This window comes from Mya arenaria, chromosome 17 (genome assembly GCF_026914265.1).
Source record: "Mya arenaria isolate MELC-2E11 chromosome 17, ASM2691426v1".
In the NCBI taxonomy this organism is placed as follows: Eukaryota; Metazoa; Mollusca; class Bivalvia; order Myida; family Myidae; genus Mya; species Mya arenaria.
Window position 1 is genome coordinate 53,328,856 of NC_069138.1, and position 17,600 is coordinate 53,346,455.

Below are 17,600 nucleotides of genomic sequence, written 5' to 3' on the forward strand. Positions count from 1 at the left end.
TATAATCTGATAGCTAACTACAAGCAATATCATTAAAATACTAGACAGCTTTTGAACAATAAATGTACAACATACTAAAAAATATGAAACACAATAAAATGAAATGTGGTATTTAACTGGTCGTCTGAATTAAAAACAATAAATATCAATAGCATACGATAAAAAAAAATAGTCTAGCGAAACTTTGAAAGAATTAAAAATGATATTTATATAATTTACGCCCGACATCTAAATTGCATTTATATATTGTATCAATAGTCTAAAACAGTTTACATAGGAAATGTAACTGTACTAAAAGATCATGGTAGAATTAAAACAGGCTGTAAAATTATGTTTAAAATCACATAATGGTCACACAGTCTTCGTGAAACACTGTCACAGCTCATTCCTGGTAAAAATGCTATTCATACGCCTGTTTGAAATAGTGTGTTTTAAGTGCACGTTTGAAAGAACACAATGAACTTGAGTCTTTCACACCGGATGGTAGGTCGTTCCACAGTTTCGGAGCTGCATATTCAAATCGTCGGTCGCCGTAGGTTACAGTTTTATTTTTTGGTATCACTAAAGTAAGTGCTTTGTTTTGAGATCGCAGATTTCTTCGTGGTTTGTAAACACATAGCATTTCTTCCAAATATTCTGGTGATTTTCCGTTTAAAGCTTTGTAGGTATGCGTTAAAATTTTAAACTGAATTCTGTAGTGCACTGGAAGCCAATGTAGTTCTTTAGGTACAGGTGTGATATGATCGTACCGCAAGGTTCTGGTGATGATGCGGGCAGCTGTATTTTGAACGATCTGCAGTTTGTTGACTAATGTTTGAGATACTCCATGCAGTAGGGCATTGCAGTAATCTAGGCGCGAGATAACCAATGAAGTCACAAGTTGTTTAGATGCATCAATTGTCAGATATTTCTGAATTCTGCCTATTTGTCTAAGATGTAAATAACATGATCTGCATACTGAATTAACTTGATCTTCCATGTTCATGTTTGAATCAAAGATGGCACCTAATTGTTTTACATTAACAGACTGTTTAACTTCCGAGTCACCGACGGTTACCGATAGATCTTCAATGTGTTTGGAGTGATGAGGAGATGAGAACATGATGACTTCTATTTTATCAGTGTAAAGTTTGAGCATGATTAGATTCATCCATCTCGAGGGCACGACTGAGTGCGTTGTAATGTTTCTTCCTTAGAAATGTCATCTAATGGTTTGAACGATAAATACAGCTGTGAGTCATCGGCGTAGAGATAGTATTGCAGCCCATGCTCTTTGCAAATGGCGCCAAGGGGTATAGTGTACATTGTATAAAATTTCGGCCCTAATACGGACCCCTGTGGAACACTAAAATATACAGGTTACTAGTAACTGAAGTAAAAACAACTTGACAACAAATTCCAAAAAGGGTTTCAAATAAATTATTATGTATTAATTTACAAAGGCTCTAGCATTATTCAGAGAACTAGACGATAATAAAGGCCGAAATGGAAAGTTTCAAAGCGGCAACGTTTTGAATTTAAACTTTTGTTAGATGCACGTCATGCACACAAATATCTTGTTGCCAATGTTGGCACACAATGACGATATTAAAAGCAATGACGAACATATAATGTGCATATGTTATAAACAACTAATATTTCTGGTATATGATATATTCTGAAAACAATAAACTTACGCGTATATCTGCAGCCACATTTGTCTACTTTTGATCAACTGTCTGTGTAAAATGCGGCGATAATCAGGTTGTTTATTTGCTCAAATGCTTATATAAAATTTAAATTGTGACAAACAACTGATTTGTACAGTTAAATCAATAAAGATGTGTCCCCAAAAACATTACTTTCCGGCCCGCTGGGGGGTGGCACAGGCCCTACGTGCCCCCGGTAGATCCGCCATTGATGTTTATAAACGAATGCAAACTTTTGCGTGCACGGTTGAAACCTAAATGTCTTGGTGGAAGTTTTCTCAATAAACACACGTACACAAAATGGATTTCCTTTGTATCGATATATTTTAAGTGGTTAACTCGTCTTTGCAAAAGTTTAAAACTTCGTTGTCTTCAGATATTGGTTTATGGAGGAACTAGGTATTACTATTTTCTTTCACATTCCAGAGTGTACGAAATAAATCACAATGGGCATACACGAGCTTTTGTTTGGAATAATAATCGGTAAGTGTCATTTAAATACTTATTACTTACAAATATAAATGGTGTTGAATATTTAGGGCCTTTCACAGTGCAAAGGTAACTGTGAATGACGAAAACATAAAACACATTTTAGTCTAAGCGTTAAATTTTAAACAAGCATATCACATGCATCTTTTGAAAATTATTTCAGGATATGAGTTGTGTCCATATATTCAAGTTTACCCAATGAACAATTCATTTTGACTTTGTGATGATTGCTTCTACTTGCATTTAACCAGGATATATTTCACTTCTTTTGTAATAAATGCCTTATCATAAAAATCTTTTTAAAATGTCCTTAACCACTAATTACACAACAAATATCTAAAGGATTTATGTTTTACTCTTGAAAGTGGTTTATTCCTGCCATTGCGTATTGGCAAAAAACGCTACGATTGAACTCACCACACAAAAGGAAGCCGCAAAATCGTAGGCGAAAACATCAAATAATAACGTGGCGGCATTTCGCATTGGTATGTCGGGTATCCGTCCTCGATTTAGTTGTGCTTTCGAGGCGTGGATTATTGCTAAAAAAAAACTGCTACTGCTACGACCACTTCTGCCATACCACCACAACCATCGCCACTAATACTACCAGTACTACCAGTACTACTATTACTACTTCCTCAGAAAGGGGTGTTTTGGGTTTCAACTCAAGTCAATTTTAATTTTTGATTACTTTTTTCTTACTTACTGTTATTGACATAAAAAGTGAACTTGGACGATGTATATGTGTGTATGTGTATGTGTGTGTGTGTGTGTGGGGGGGGGGGTGCGCCTCCCTCCTAAGACCCGCTAGTGTATACCAATAATTCGCCCACTTAAGAACATTGTCGTTATTTCTTAAACATCTCAAAACATTATCTCCAGTGACAACAAAATATTGCGGTCTTCTTATTTTGAACATGAAAAATGGGATTGCTAAACAAAGGTTTTACAGGGTGGGCGAATAATTGGTAAGTGTAAAAGGTAAACGTTTACCAGTAGACGTCATTTAGGGAAATATATAAGCGGAAGTGAAGCAAATCTGTTCTATTTTGTAGTTTCTGCAATTATACAACCTATCACCGGGGAGTGTGATGCAAGAACTGGACCATCCGGGATCGTGGATTGTTTTTCGTCTATCCATTACGGTGGAAAGTACCAATGGGGAACCTGTTTAACGAAGGCGTATGCAGAACAACGCTCCAAGGGAAAATATACCTGTCGTGATCCATCAGCAACCTTCTGTTACTACCAGTGTATGGTTGAACAACACGACTTAGATGAAGGTTGAAATTAAGTTTTAGTACTACACAAACACCAAAATTTGATACTTTATGTGTTGAAAACAATAATGGCATTTAGTGAAATGGTCCAATAAAGCTGTTTAGATGAAATAAGTGATGTTCGTTTAACACAATACATTAAGTCTTACATAAGCAAGTGTTTTAAAACATTTTAGGCAAATAAGTAATGTTGACTAACTGTTTTGACGTTTCTATACTCAACGGTTATGGGATATGATAAGTTGCCTACAAAATACACGTGGATATTGCAGTGTCCTATTTCTTTCCAATAAGGCCCAGTATACGATGACTGTTTATGCCGACCGGATGACACACCTCAGAGTACAGAAGCCCCCCTACCTGCTTGGTGCCACAGTCCTGATGGAACAGAGTGTAGTTGGTACAGGACATGCTTGGAGGTTTGTATATCAGTTTTTTTCTCTTGGCATAAGACTGATAGATAAAAGAAAGGAAAATAGAGGCGGATCCGTGGTCTAGTGGTAACACACAGGACTGTCATTCCTATAGAACCAGAAGTTCGATCTCCTGCCTTATCCTTCAAAATACTAATTGTTGTCCTGGTGGGGCCTTTAACCTGGGTCGCGTGAACACTGACTTTCGTGAAATAACTAGCTTTTACTAGCTTTATATTCTGTCTGTGCTCTATGCCCACAATCTTATACTCGACTCCAATGCTTTGGCAACTGGCGTCGTAAAATGTACGTCCCAACATCCCACCCCCTGGAGAACCGTGTATGATCAAAAGAAATAATGCCTTTTGCAAAACATACATTCAAGTGGTGTTTGTTGATCGATGAAACAATAAAAGTTATAAATAAGAAGAGATAAATTCACTAATCTTAAATATATCAATCGATATGCATGTAGCGTGCTTTTTCCTAATGTTCGTAACTTTAAAAACAAGACACAACTGTTATTTCAGAAGAGATTCCCGTGTACCAGGTCCGGGACATCTTACGCACTGGACTATGGTGAAAAGTTCTGCAATTTGTACACCGAAAACTACAACGGTTTCGATGAAATAGGACAGAGGTGGATCGATGCGGTGCGTAAATGTCTCCAAGTTGCTCTTGTAATATTGCTGCGTCCGTACAATCACCCTAGCTGTGATGAAATAAAAGAAGCTGCATTTAGAAGCCATTCAGGGTGTTACGTGAGCCCGTATCCGGGTGCACCCTCGTTTTGTGACATTGGGTGGTCCAACTATTGGAAAATAATCTGGACAATAAAGTCAGCTTTCGCAAGCAATTTTTGGGATACAGTAGGGCAAGGATTGAAAACGGGTTTCGACTGCATAAGCAACAACATTACAGAGAAGATACACATGTTTAAAATTTCTGTTGAGCGAAAAGCGGTTAATACTGTTGAAAACCTCGAGCGATCGCTTATGGAGTATATTCCCGACGATGTTTCAATGTATATTTTCGATGATTCTACTCGCCGCAAGAGAAGCACAGACACGTCCAATTCTACAATTATCAGTGTGTTATTATTTGATCGGAAGAAATACGACCTCAATTATAAAAGCGTTTCTAATACCAGCATTGACGGCGTTATAACGAAAGTCATGGACAACATTGAAACGGGAAAATACCAACTAAATATTGGAGTTCCAATAGAGGAAATTAGCTTCTGCCCAGATATTGAATGTCAAAACCCTACGAGAGCCGTGGTACCGGGTCAGGAAAAGGAAAGTACTGGAATGGCTATCGGGGCAACCATAGGTATAACTGTTGGTGTTATAGTTGGTGTTATAGTTGGTGTTGCTCTTCTCGGTGCATTTGGCTTTTTCTTCATCAGAAAAAAGTAACGATTTTGTCGAATATTTGAAACGTGTGTATATAATAGAAATCATTTAACATTTCTTTCTGACAATTTTTTTTTCCAAAATTAGAAAAGTTCAAAACTTCATAAAATGGTGTGTTCCCTACAGAACCGACCACGTTCTCGAAGTCTACATGTGGTTTGAAGAAATTAATTATGTTTATTTCTTACCATTGTTATGTCGTGTTGTATGTTCAGAACGCGATATTCTCGTCACTGTTAATGCATACTGATAACACACAGTAAGCCTGTCAGAAGGTGAAGCCGCAAATATGTGGTAATTTTCTACATTTTTATTTTTTTATAAATCAACTTATTAGAAAAAGTACCAATTTGAAGAAAGAAGTAAAACCGTTACACATTTATTTATCATGACTGCGTTTTCCAAAGTTTAAAAAAGATTATAACTTCATGAAACAGTGCGTTACGAACACATTCTTGAAGTATACATGTGCTTTGAAGGAATAAATTATTCCTATTTCCTACCATTAACGTTATTTCGTGATTTATGTTCAGAACACGATATTCTCGTCAGTGATTATGTATACTGATAACATTCAATAAGCCTGGGGAAGGTTAAGCTGAAAATACGAGTGTTTGGTCATTTCCTACATTTTTATTATTTCATAAATCAACTTATTAGGATGAGTCAAGAAGTATCAATATGAATAAAATCTCGTCTTAATTTTATAGTGTAACGTGCGCCGTCAAACAAACAAATACCAAATAGCCGAGCTTTCTGGCGTAATGAAACAAACACCAACAGATCCCTTCAGAGCAATGCTCGATGGGGTCCACTGGTCTTTATATACACTAACTTCTCTATTCTCACATAGCCCAGGCTTTGCTAATTTGCATATTACCAAGTTAACATACGTACTACGAACGTACTTCCGTTTTATACGGAATATTATTTTGAACGCACATCCGCTTACAGCGGACCGTTACAATAGTAATAGGTTATTTAGCCTTAATTGTGTGGTTTGAAATTGAAAGGACGTATTTTTTCCATTCATTTCTTTTTTACACCTCGACGAATATTACACAGCAATTATGTATTGTTTTTGTTTGTTTGTTTTTTTATTATATTTTCATTGTGTTTTTCCTCCTGGTTTGTACAATGATACTTTCATTATAAGACTAAATGAAGACATAATTTAAAACCTTCTGAAGGCGAGCTATGTCTGATACTTGTCTTTGAATGACTTTATCGTACCTCTGAAGAGCTAGTACTGTTGCTCCGGCTTGATTCTCACGTTTACAGGTAATGTTGGTATCCGGCCGTAGAGTACTTGAAATTAGTTTATCAGCGTTATTCTTCATTGTTTTCAAGTTGATGCGTGCTCTAATGAGGGTTATATATTTTAATGAAGTACTCATTGATAAATGATGGGACAAGTGTTAGGTTATGGTCATGCTTACTAGTTTAATATCCCAATTGACTCGAGCTCCAGTTACCTCTTGTTTCACTGAATGTTCCTAGGCGGTAATCCCATCATTTAATGGTAAAGCAATTTTGATGAGCGTATGGTTTGTGTGTGGTTTGTTTCTGTGTATCTGGTATAGGATGTATTACGGAATCGATTTTATGTATGTGATGTTAATATGTTTATGTCTATAGATCATTGTCGTTTTTGCCAATGGTTTAACAGGGATGATTTTATGAAATTTCGACTGCTTGTCCCTGTATTTTTCATTGTATTTTTGCTTGAAAATATATTTGCATTGTGTTTCAGTGCTTCTTTAAAAAAACATTAACATTATCGTACGCTTATTGTTGTATTATGCAATCATTTATAATAAACAGACACACATATCCATTTTTGCAGTTTCTTTCTAAAATATATTTAATAAAAACAAATAACTCGATGGTAATAACATAATTATTATTATATCAACGACGCCTGGCTTGTGAAGTTTTGTGTCGTTGAGAGTCACCTCGGTGCCTTTTCGAAAACTTAACTCTTAGTTACATTTGGCTGTTGGGCTTGTAGGCTAGAATACTTTAATTTTATATATCATCTTGCCAATATATTTTGTAATTCTTGTAGAGGATCATTATTCCTCATTCACACGCGAAAAAAGAACTGACCTAGTGTAATCTATTCATATTCTTCAAATAGCATAGACTTGAGCATGTTTGGTATGCAACAGGTTCAAAAAGCATTGTTTTGATGATTTAACAAGAGGACCAAGATGGCCCTATATCGCTCACCTTAGTAAAATGTTGTGCGATAGACTTGTTGATAATTAATAGCAATAACAGGAGTTTGGCTTCTCTGATGTATTATGCCCATTCACATTCTCACCAAATTTTGTGATAATTGGACAAATGCTTAAAAAGTTATTGATAGGACAAGAGCAATTTTAGGTAATTTCTATGATAAGAGCGCAATAACTCTCGAGTAACTACAGCAATTTTGCTAATTATCAAACACGTTCATGCACATTCAGACCAAATTTGGTCAAAGGGTTAAAAAGAAATTGATCGGACTACATACTGGATGGTGCCAGTCTGCCCTTCCATACACCATAGGTGGAACTATTATATGCTCAGTTTTTTAAACACATGACAAATATGTATTTGTTTAAAAAGATACAAAGGGCAAAAACAATATTTTGGTTGGATTTTATATAACTCGTCACAAAAAATTACTATATACTGGGAATAAGTTCATGAAGATTGAAGTTGGTACCGTCAATGAAATTAAAACAATAAATAACAATACAAAACAGATGACCAATATTCGAACTTGACTTAAAAAATATCAAAACAACCTTTCTAACAAATTTCCAGGATATTTGGGCTGAAAATGTGACCTCTAGAGTGTTAACAAGGTATTTCCATATTTGGGCTCTGCGACCTGGTTTTTTACCCGAGTGACCCATATTCGAACTTGAGCTAGAAATCATCGAAACCACCTTTCTGACAAATTTCCAGGATATTAAGGCTGAAAATGTTACCTCCAGAGTGTTAACAAGGTATTTTTCATATTTGGGCTCTGTGACCTAGTTTTTTACCCTAGATGACCCATATTCTAACTTAAGCTAGAAATCATCAAAAAAGCCCTTTAAACAAATTTCCAGGATATTCGGGCTGAACATGTTACCTCTAGAGTGTTTACAAGGTATTTCCATATTTGGGCCCTGTGACCTAGTTTTTAACCCCAGATAACCCATATTCGAACTTGAGCTAGAAATCGTGAAATCAACCTTTATGACAAATTTCCAGGATATTTGGAATGAAAATGTTACCTCTAGAATGTTAACAAGGTATTTTCATATTTGGGCTCTGTGACCTAGTTTTTGACCCCAGATGACCCATATTCGAACTCCAGCTAGAAATCGTCGAAACAACCTTTCTGACAAATTTCCAGGATATTTGGGATGAAAATGTAACCTATAGAGTGTTAACAAGGTATTTCCACATTTGGGCTCTGTGACCTAGTTTTTGATCCTATGTTAACCCAAATTCGAACTTCAGCTAGAAATCATCGAAACAACCTTTCTGACAAATTTCCAGGATATTTTGGATGAAAATGTTACCTCGACAGTGTTAAGAAGGTATTTCCATATTTGGGCTCTGTGACCTAGTTTTTGACCCCAGATAGTCCGTATTCGAACTTGAGCTAGAATTCGTCTAAACAACCTTTCTGACAAATTTCCAGGATACTTGGGCTGAAAATGTGACCTCTAGAGTGTTTACAAGGTATTTCCATATTTGGGCTCTGTGACCTAGTTTCCTTGTTATATAGTTTGTTTAATGTATTGAAACTGTTCCAAAAATTGGCAATAAAATAAATTTAATTTAATTATTTATTGAATTTCTACTTAAATCAGTCTTGTGGGTAATTTCAGGTGTATTTTTCTTCATTTTCAATACAACAACTTCATGTTCTCAGTTTTATTTGTTAACAAATAATGGAAATGTTAGCTTCAACAAATAACATTTTTCACAACAGCCATAATTATTTCATGATTTTAAACCGTGATTGAGACTGACATGCAAATTACGTGGTATGGTATATCATGATCAAAATATCACACATGCTTTGTATAATACAACTTGTATTATAAAGAATAATTTTTACATGAAACATGAGTATGCAACATAGATTACAATATGTATCACAATGATAAGGTAACCGATACTATACCACTAAGCCATGATCAGTTGACATGTTATTATTGTCAAGAATTAAACAATGTTTAAGGAAGTGTTTTGTTAAAAGATGCTAGAATCGCTTCCTAACAGTTTACGAACATATACAATTTGGACATTCAACCTCCTAGAACAAAGTAGGTCATTTCACAAGTCTAAACCAAATAACACTTATCTCTTTAATTCAATTTGTAATATGGAGTCAACTTATTTTAAAAATCACAGAAATGCTTGTATAATCCACAATATCACAATATAAATCAATAACATTAACGAAAATCTTCAAAATCTATTCAACGTCTATGCTTCAACAGTCTTCTGAGTGGTGGATTTTAACATGTCGGGGCTCGGCGTTGGGGGAACAACGGGCCTTTTCACTTTGCGCAGTTTCTCAAGTGCCTTGTCACATGGTCCCATGATGTTCTATAAATAGGGTTTATATATATAACTTAAAACTCGAAAAACAAGATCAGAAGAAATAGGCCTTATAATTAATAACGAATGGGGGAAGTTGTATATAAGACGTCACAGGTTCACATGACTGCAAAAAGAATTTCACCAATGGTGACACATGTTTTGAAGGTCATGTGTACTTAAATTGTAAAACATATATGGCATGATAACAACTGAAAAGTTTAAAGTTTTATTATAAGGCCTATTTCTGTTGTAACACATCTTATATGAAATGTTAAAACGCAACTATACATATTTAAATAATATAAATATGTAATGTCAAGAAAATATCATTTTTACATTTATAACTTTATAAATTGTTTTCTCAGATTTTACTGAAATCAGAATTATAACAATACACTTGAAAATAGTTGGAACTTGTGGAGTTGATAGCAAACTCGTACAAAAGCAAACCTTTCACGCGTTTAATAACTCTCTGAAATGTATAGGTTATATGACTCCTCATTTATCCAAACAAGTTTGGAGATTTTAAAATGTTAGTTGATATAAATACATATGCAGGTTGCTTTGCAAAATATTGCTTAAAAACTGAGTGATAAATTAGGTTTCGAAAAATTGTTTTGTTAGTATGGAGAAACATATATACTTTTTTGAGAGTGAAATTTACAGAATTGAAAAAAAGGAAAAATTAACAGCTTATCGTGATGATTAATTAACAATCAAATTAGGTTAGTATGAGTGCAATAAGATGCGGAGCGAACGCCGAGCGCTCGTCTCATAACTGGACAATTATAAACATAAGAGTTATGTGTCTTTCTTTACATGTGCACATTGTCTCCGGCAACATATGTTCCATGTTTCATTTGATTTATTTTAATGATATTTAAGTTATGGCCGAAGTTAATGCTTTTGCACGAAGATGACACCAAACGACACCATCACAGGCTATCACAAAACGTCGACATATTTCTTCGAAAAGCAGACGATCTCAGTATAAAATCATATATAAAATGCACTCAGGCTACAGAAAATAAAACTTGCGCTTTATAACAATAAAAAGTGTCCAGAGTGATTCATATTGATTTTTTAAAATCTTCAATGTTTTTTCTTATTTTCTGTCGCCATAGAAAGTATAGGCGGCATTCGGAGCTCCTCGGCCATTTTATCGAAAACAACCTCGGGTGTATGCCGGTACATCTGTTGAACTAGTTCGTAAAATTTTGAATTATATCATTAGTTAAATGTAGTGTTTTAGAGTTGTATTTATTGATCTAAGTTTAAATTTATTGTCATTGAATTGTATTATAGCAAACATAATGAAGAATCCCAAGAGTTAAGTCACAAAGTTTAACTGCTAAATAAAATTACTACGCGATCTACTTGCAGCGGACTTAAACGTACCACTTTTTGAGTGTGTAAACCGTCCAAATACATCCGAGGTTGTTTTCGATAAAAAAGGCCGAGGAGCTCGGAATGTAAAGGCGGGCTATTCTGGGTTACAAACTACCATATTTACCACATTCTCTTTAAACCGTTTGAATATTTCGGAGAGCAAACCAGGGCCAATATTTAGATGATTCATTTCAGCCCTCACATCATCTGTTCAACCACAAACCAAACATGCATAGTAATGAACTCAAATAAAATACAGTTTTAAGTATTGACACATGTACAAAGATATCCGCCTGAAATTATTTCGGCTAAAGCCGATTTCATTCTGCATGTCATTCAAAAATACTTTTAAACAAGAGCTGTCACAGTATGTGACGAATGCCCCCGAATGTGACATTGACCTATGAACAAGGTCAGTACATGAAAAGTTGATCTTGCCTTTACATGTCAAATACATATGGCAAGTTATTTTAAATTGCCTCTGAACATAAATAAATACCACCCATACTTGACAACCTACACTGTTATGTCCTTATATTCAGAATTCCCTTGTGAATAAACACTTAGTGTATCTTTCACCTTAGAGGTAGGGACATGGGTCTTGCACACGACACGTCGTCTTCGTATGTGGAACACATGTAGCAAGTTATTTTAAAATATGTCCATACAAGGGAAAGTTACAGCCCTGACACGACAACCTATACTCTATGTCCTTATATGCAGCACTCCACTGTGAATAAACACTAAGTGTGACCTTGACCTTTGAGGTAGGGACACGGGTCTTGCACGCCACACGTCGTCTTGGTATGTGGAACACATGTGGCAAGTTATTTTAAAATCTGTCCATACAAGGGAAAGTTACAGCCCGGACACGACAACCTATACTTGATGTCCTTATATGCAGCACTCCATTGTGAATAAACACTATGTGTGACCTTGACCTTTGAGGCAGGGACACGGGTCTTGCACGCGACACATCGTCTTGGTATGTGGAACACATCTGGCAAGATATTTTAAAATCTGTCCATACAAGGGAAAGTTACAGCTTGGACATGACAACCTATACTCTATGTCCTTATATGCAGCACTCCATTGTGAATAAACACAAAGTGTGACCTTGACCTTTGAGGTAGGGACATGGGTCTTGCACGCGACACGTCGTCTTGGTATGTGGAACACATGTGGCAAGTTATTTTAAAATCTGTCCATACAAGGGAAAAGTAACGGGCCAGACACGACAACCTATACTTTATGTCCTTATATGCAGCACTCCATTGTGAATAAACACTAAGTGTGACCTTGACTTTAGAGGTAGGGACACGGGTCTTGCACGCCACACGTCGTCTTGGTATGTGGAACACATGTGGCAAGTTATTTTAAAATCTGTCCATACAAGAGAAAGTTACAGCCCGGACACGACAACCTATACTCTATGTCCTTATATGCAGCACTCCATTGTGAATAAACACTAAGTGTGACCTTGACCTTTGAGGTAGGGACACGGGTCTTGCACGCCACACGTCGTCTTGGTATGTGGAACACATGTGGCAAGTTATTTTAAAATCTGTCCATACAAGGGAAAGTTACCGCCCGGACACGACAACCTATACTCTATGTCCTTATATGCAGCACTCCATTGTGAATAAACACTAAGTGTGACCTTGACTTTAGAGGTAGGGACACGGGTCTTGCACGCCACACGTCGTCTTGGTATGTGGAACACATGTGGCAAGTTATTTTAAAATCTGTCCATACAAGAGAAAGTTACAGCCCGGACACGACAACCTATACTCTATGTCCTTATATGCAGCACTCCATTGTGAATAAACACTAAGTGTGACCTTGACCTTTGAGGTAGGGACACGGGTCTTGCACGCCACACGTCGTCTTGGTATGTGGAACACATGTGGCAAGTTATTTTAAAATCTGTCCATACAAGGGAAAGTTACCGCCCGGACACGACAACCTATACTCTATGTCCTTATATGCAGCACTCCACTGTGAATAAACACTAAGTGTGACCTTGACCTTTGAGGTAGGGACACGGGTCTTGCACGCGACACGTCGTCTTGGTATGTGGAACACATGTGGCAAGTTATTTTAAAATATGTCCATACAAGGGAAAGTTACAGCCCGGACACGACAACCTATACTCTATGTCCTTATATGCAGCACTCCATTGTGAATAAACACTAAGTGTGACCTTGACCTTTGAGGTAGGGACGCGGGTATTGCACGCGACACGTCGTCTTGGTATGTGGAACACATGTGGCAAGTTATTTTAAAATATGTCCATACAAGGGAAAGTTACAGCCCGGACACGACAACCTATACTCTATGTCCTTATATGCAGCACTCCATTGTGAATAAACACTAAGTGTGACCTTGACCTTTGACGTAGGGACGCGGGTATTGCACGCGACACGTCGTCTTGGTATATGGTACACATGTGGCAAGTTATTTTAAAATCTGTCCATACAAGAGAAAGTTACAGCACGGACACGACAACCTATACTCTATGTCCTTATATGCAGCACTCCATTGTGAATAAACACTAAGTGTGACCTTGACCTTTGAGGTAGGGACACGGGTCTTGCACGCGACACGTCGTCTTGGTATATGGTACACATGTGGCAAGTTATTTTAAAATCTGTCCATACAAGAGAAAGTTACAACCCGGACACGACAACCTATACTCTATGTCCTTATATGCAGCACTCCATTGTGAATAAACACTAAGTGTGACCTTGACCTTTGAGGTAGGGACACGAGTCTAGCACGCCACACGTCGTCTTGGTATGTGGAACACATGTGGCAAGATATTTTAAAATCTGTCCATACAAGGGAAAGTTACAGAGCCGGACGGACGGACGGACGGTGCGATTTTAATATGCCCACCTAAGGGGGCATAAAAATCGAAACTTTTGGTCATGCCAAAATCAGTTACACAAATGTCCTTAGTTTTACAGTTAAAAAAATACTTAAATTTTACCTGATTTGAAGTTTTAACAACAGCCTTAACTAAGTACGATCCAATCAAAATTTTAGTAAAAGACTGCCATACTAAAATCATAGTTGGCCCGTCTGGAATGATCATCCCTCACTTTTAATTCTCAAATAAAAAGTTCATTATAGTCAATATACTTAATATAAAAAAGTACAGATAAATGAGAAATAGACGAGGATATTTACGAAAAACAAATAAATTCCGCAGCATTTAGATCCCCAGCTACAGCGGCTATCAATCTTTTTCTGCATTTTTTCCCTCGGGAGTATCGCATGCAAGTTGCAAACTCCAAATGAAAAGGAGTTGCGTGTGTCTTGCCATAAGCCCATTTAAACATGTGAGGGTTGATCATCCCAGGCCGATGTGGCCATCTATGTCTTAAGTACAAACTACTTTAAAATATAAGGCAAAATTAATCACTGACAGATATCTTTAACATGACAATAACATGCAACACAACACATCAAAGCAACAACTAGCGGCGCCAATTGGTATGCCAAGAACATATTGGCAATCAAGTGGTACATCGTAATTACACTAACTACAGCTAAAACAATTTCAAGCATGCATTGCATTCAACCATGCGTACATTTTGCTTTAAAAATACTCACTGTAATACAACAAATCATTTTGTCAACATGTTTTCGTGTCCTATTATCTAGCCCAATACAAATTTGAATATGTTTTATAACGTGAAATGCACATGTACACATGTATGCCTCCGTTCTTCACCTAGCCGGAGGGTGGGTCTATTCCAAAAGTAAATTGGTCTTTGACTTTTTCAAAAGACACTGTGCTATTAGTAAGACACTGTGGTAATTGAATTAGGGAATCAACTGACCAGTCAATGTTGTTGTTCTATATGCGTTTAACTAATACACATTTAAATTGGCATTTAATAAAACGTTGACAGGGAGCCAGACTTTTTGAGGCAATTAGCACAATATATCAAACAGTGTAATAAAGTAAGAATTTAATAAATAGGACATGCAGCACGTTGACAAAAACAAACAAACAAACAAATAACCGTGAGCATTTCCAAAGTCTTCAGCCATGCAGTAGGCCTCACCTTATTCATGTTAAACTTTTTCATGATATCTTGGAGCGGCTTACTGAGTTTATAGCTGGTGAGATCTATACAGATCTCGGCTGAAGATGAAAGAGAGAAACGTGAAGAGAACAGATGTAGAGAAGGGTTTAAATAAGAGCATTAAAGTCAACAAATGGTCATGACCTAAATATGGTATAAGAATGAGGCACATAAATGATTTGAATTAAAAACGTAGAAGGTTCAGAAGGTACACAAATTAATGAATTGTATGAAAATGAATTGTATGAAAAAAGAAACAGATATAATACCAAGAGCGGTCACATAGACAGCGCGCTAGACTATTGCGCCGCTTTTCAGTGTAAGGATTAAAAAGTTGTGGATCACTGTAAAATTACATTAGATTTTAATGCAATACATGATGTATTTGCTGAGATATAAACATGAATGTGGTTACATGCATCATTTTAACCAGAATTTCTATGTCCAATAATAAAGGGCCATTATTTGCAAAATACAGTTAATTAACTTGGTTATTTAAGGTTTGGTGGTTGGGTACCATTTTCTAAAGTCTCAATACAACACATGAAGTGGTTGCTGAGATATTAACCTATGTGTGCTAACATGCAAAACCTTAACCAGAATTTCTAAGTCTCATAATAAAGGAGCAAAAATGATATAATATAAAAGAGTTATCTTTCCTGATTAATTAAGAAGGTTGAATAGTTGGGAGCCTGTGTATAAAGTTTCAATGCAATACATGATGTATTCGAATTTCTATGTCGAATAAAAAGGGCCATAATTTGAATTTAATGCAAAATAGAGTTATCTTACTTGGTTATTTAAGTAGATTGGATGGCTGAGTACCATTGTGTAAAGTCTCAATGCAATACATCAAATAGTTGCTGAGATATTAACCTATGTGTGCTTACATGCAAAACCTTAACCAGAATTTCTAAGTCAAATAATAATGGCCCATAATTTGCACCATATTCAAAAAAGTGTTATCTAACTTCAAAAATTTAGTAGGTTAGATAGTTGGGAAAACATATCTAAAGTTTCAATGCAATACATGATGTATTTACTGAGATATTGACTTAAATGTAGTTACATGCAAAACCTTAACCAGAATTTTTAAGTCGAATAATAAAGGGAAATTATTTTGCATTAAATGCAAACTAGAGTTATCTAACTTTGTTAATTAATCAATTTGGATGGTTGAGTAGCATTGTGTAAAGTCTCAATGCAATACATTACTAGTTGCTGAGATATTAACCTATGTGTGCTTACAAGCAAAACCTTAACCAGATTTTCTAAGTCGAATAATAAAGAGTCATTATTTGCATTAAATGCAAAATAGAGTTATCTAACTTAGTTAATTAGGAAGGTTGGATGGACAATTTTGAAAGGTCTCAACTTCAGCACTCAAAGCAGAATGTATCATGTAGAGGATTGAGCAAAGTATATGATTTAGTAAAGAAGCAGATAAGAAATAAGAAATGCACCAGAGGAGAAAGTTTATGATGCAGACAACACAAAGGTAAAAAATACTTGTGATAGCTGTTATTTACTGGTTTACATTTGTGATTGATGTTTTCCACTAGTATGATATGCAATGTCAGCGAGATATTAAAATCTATCTGAACAGTCGCATATTATTTAGTCTCAAGTTTTGAATATGTATTTGTATTTCAAAAGAAAGATTTTTTTTAAATGCTGTCACGACATTCAAGACTGGAGTGGTGGCAGAATTACTGCACGGCAAAAGGAAGTAGCTGCTGTGTGGATTTTGGCAGTTTTACGCATATTTTGTACATAAATCTCTATTTCACGCCTACATTCAGTAATAGGACCCTCTGAAACCTTGAGAGCATAATATAAGAACATTAAACATAATTATATCACTGCATTTCAATACATATCTGATTTTATAAACCTATCCAAATGTCTGCATATTAATTGAATTTTATTGAATGAAGCAATCTTGACTGAGGATAGTATATCACAGTTTTGAATGAGCTGACATTCCACATAAACTTAGTTCATTATTCTTTTACGCAATGCTGTAAACATTATTCAAGCTTAAGCACACTTCATTGGAAAATAATCAAGTTTCAGACTACTTCTGAAACCATTGATCATTTTGCAACGTAAATAGAGGATACAATGCAGATATTATTAAAAAAAAGTTTTGCTAAAATTGACAAAGCTAGCGTGTTTTTATCAATTTTAGTTAACAATTTTAATGAAGTTTATATTGATCGACTACGAATGT

General features: G+C 35.9%; 2 protein-coding genes across 5 annotated transcripts in view; one reads left to right on the forward strand and one right to left on the reverse strand.

Annotated features, from left to right (window-relative positions):
- The first annotated feature begins 1,931 nt into the window (after window positions 1–1,931).
- Window positions 1,932–7,122, forward strand: LOC128222857 (uncharacterized). Its single transcript, XM_052932006.1, has 4 exons — window positions 1,932–2,171; window positions 3,233–3,460; window positions 3,752–3,876; window positions 4,401–7,122. Exons 1-4 carry the CDS (start codon window positions 2,135–2,137, stop codon window positions 5,286–5,288), a joined length of 1,278 nt encoding a protein of 425 aa, XP_052787966.1. The 5' UTR covers window positions 1,932–2,134; the 3' UTR covers window positions 5,289–7,122.
- Window positions 7,123–9,191: 2,069 nt separating this feature from the next.
- The window catches only part of LOC128224563 (serine/threonine kinase-like domain-containing protein STKLD1), a 35,479-nt gene continuing 27,070 nt past the window's right edge, over window positions 9,192–17,600 (reverse strand). For 3 of the 4 annotated variants that reach the window (XM_052934451.1, XM_052934450.1, XM_052934448.1), the window contains 2 exons: window positions 11,395–11,477; window positions 9,192–9,887 (listed from right to left, as the gene is read on the reverse strand). In XM_052934451.1, coding sequence (XP_052790411.1) covers window positions 9,765–9,887; window positions 11,395–11,477 — 206 coding nt within the window. In that variant the 3' untranslated portion in view covers window positions 9,192–9,764. Of the gene's footprint in view, window positions 9,888–11,394; window positions 11,478–15,346; window positions 15,427–17,600 lie in introns of all 4 variants that reach the window. The other variant, XM_052934449.1, reaches the window with a different exon arrangement.

Excerpts from the sequence above, each read along its gene's own strand:
- LOC128222857 (XM_052932006.1), top strand. The coding sequence starts at position 2,135 with ATGGGCATACACGAGCTTTTGTTTGGAATAATAATCG. Across the intron at positions 2,172-3,232 it reads TTTGTTTGGAATAATAATCG|TTTCTGCAATTATACAACCT; the intron begins GTAAGTGTCATT and ends TCTATTTTGTAG. Across the intron at positions 3,461-3,751 it reads ACAACACGACTTAGATGAAG|GCCCAGTATACGATGACTGT; the intron begins GTTGAAATTAAG and ends CTTTCCAATAAG.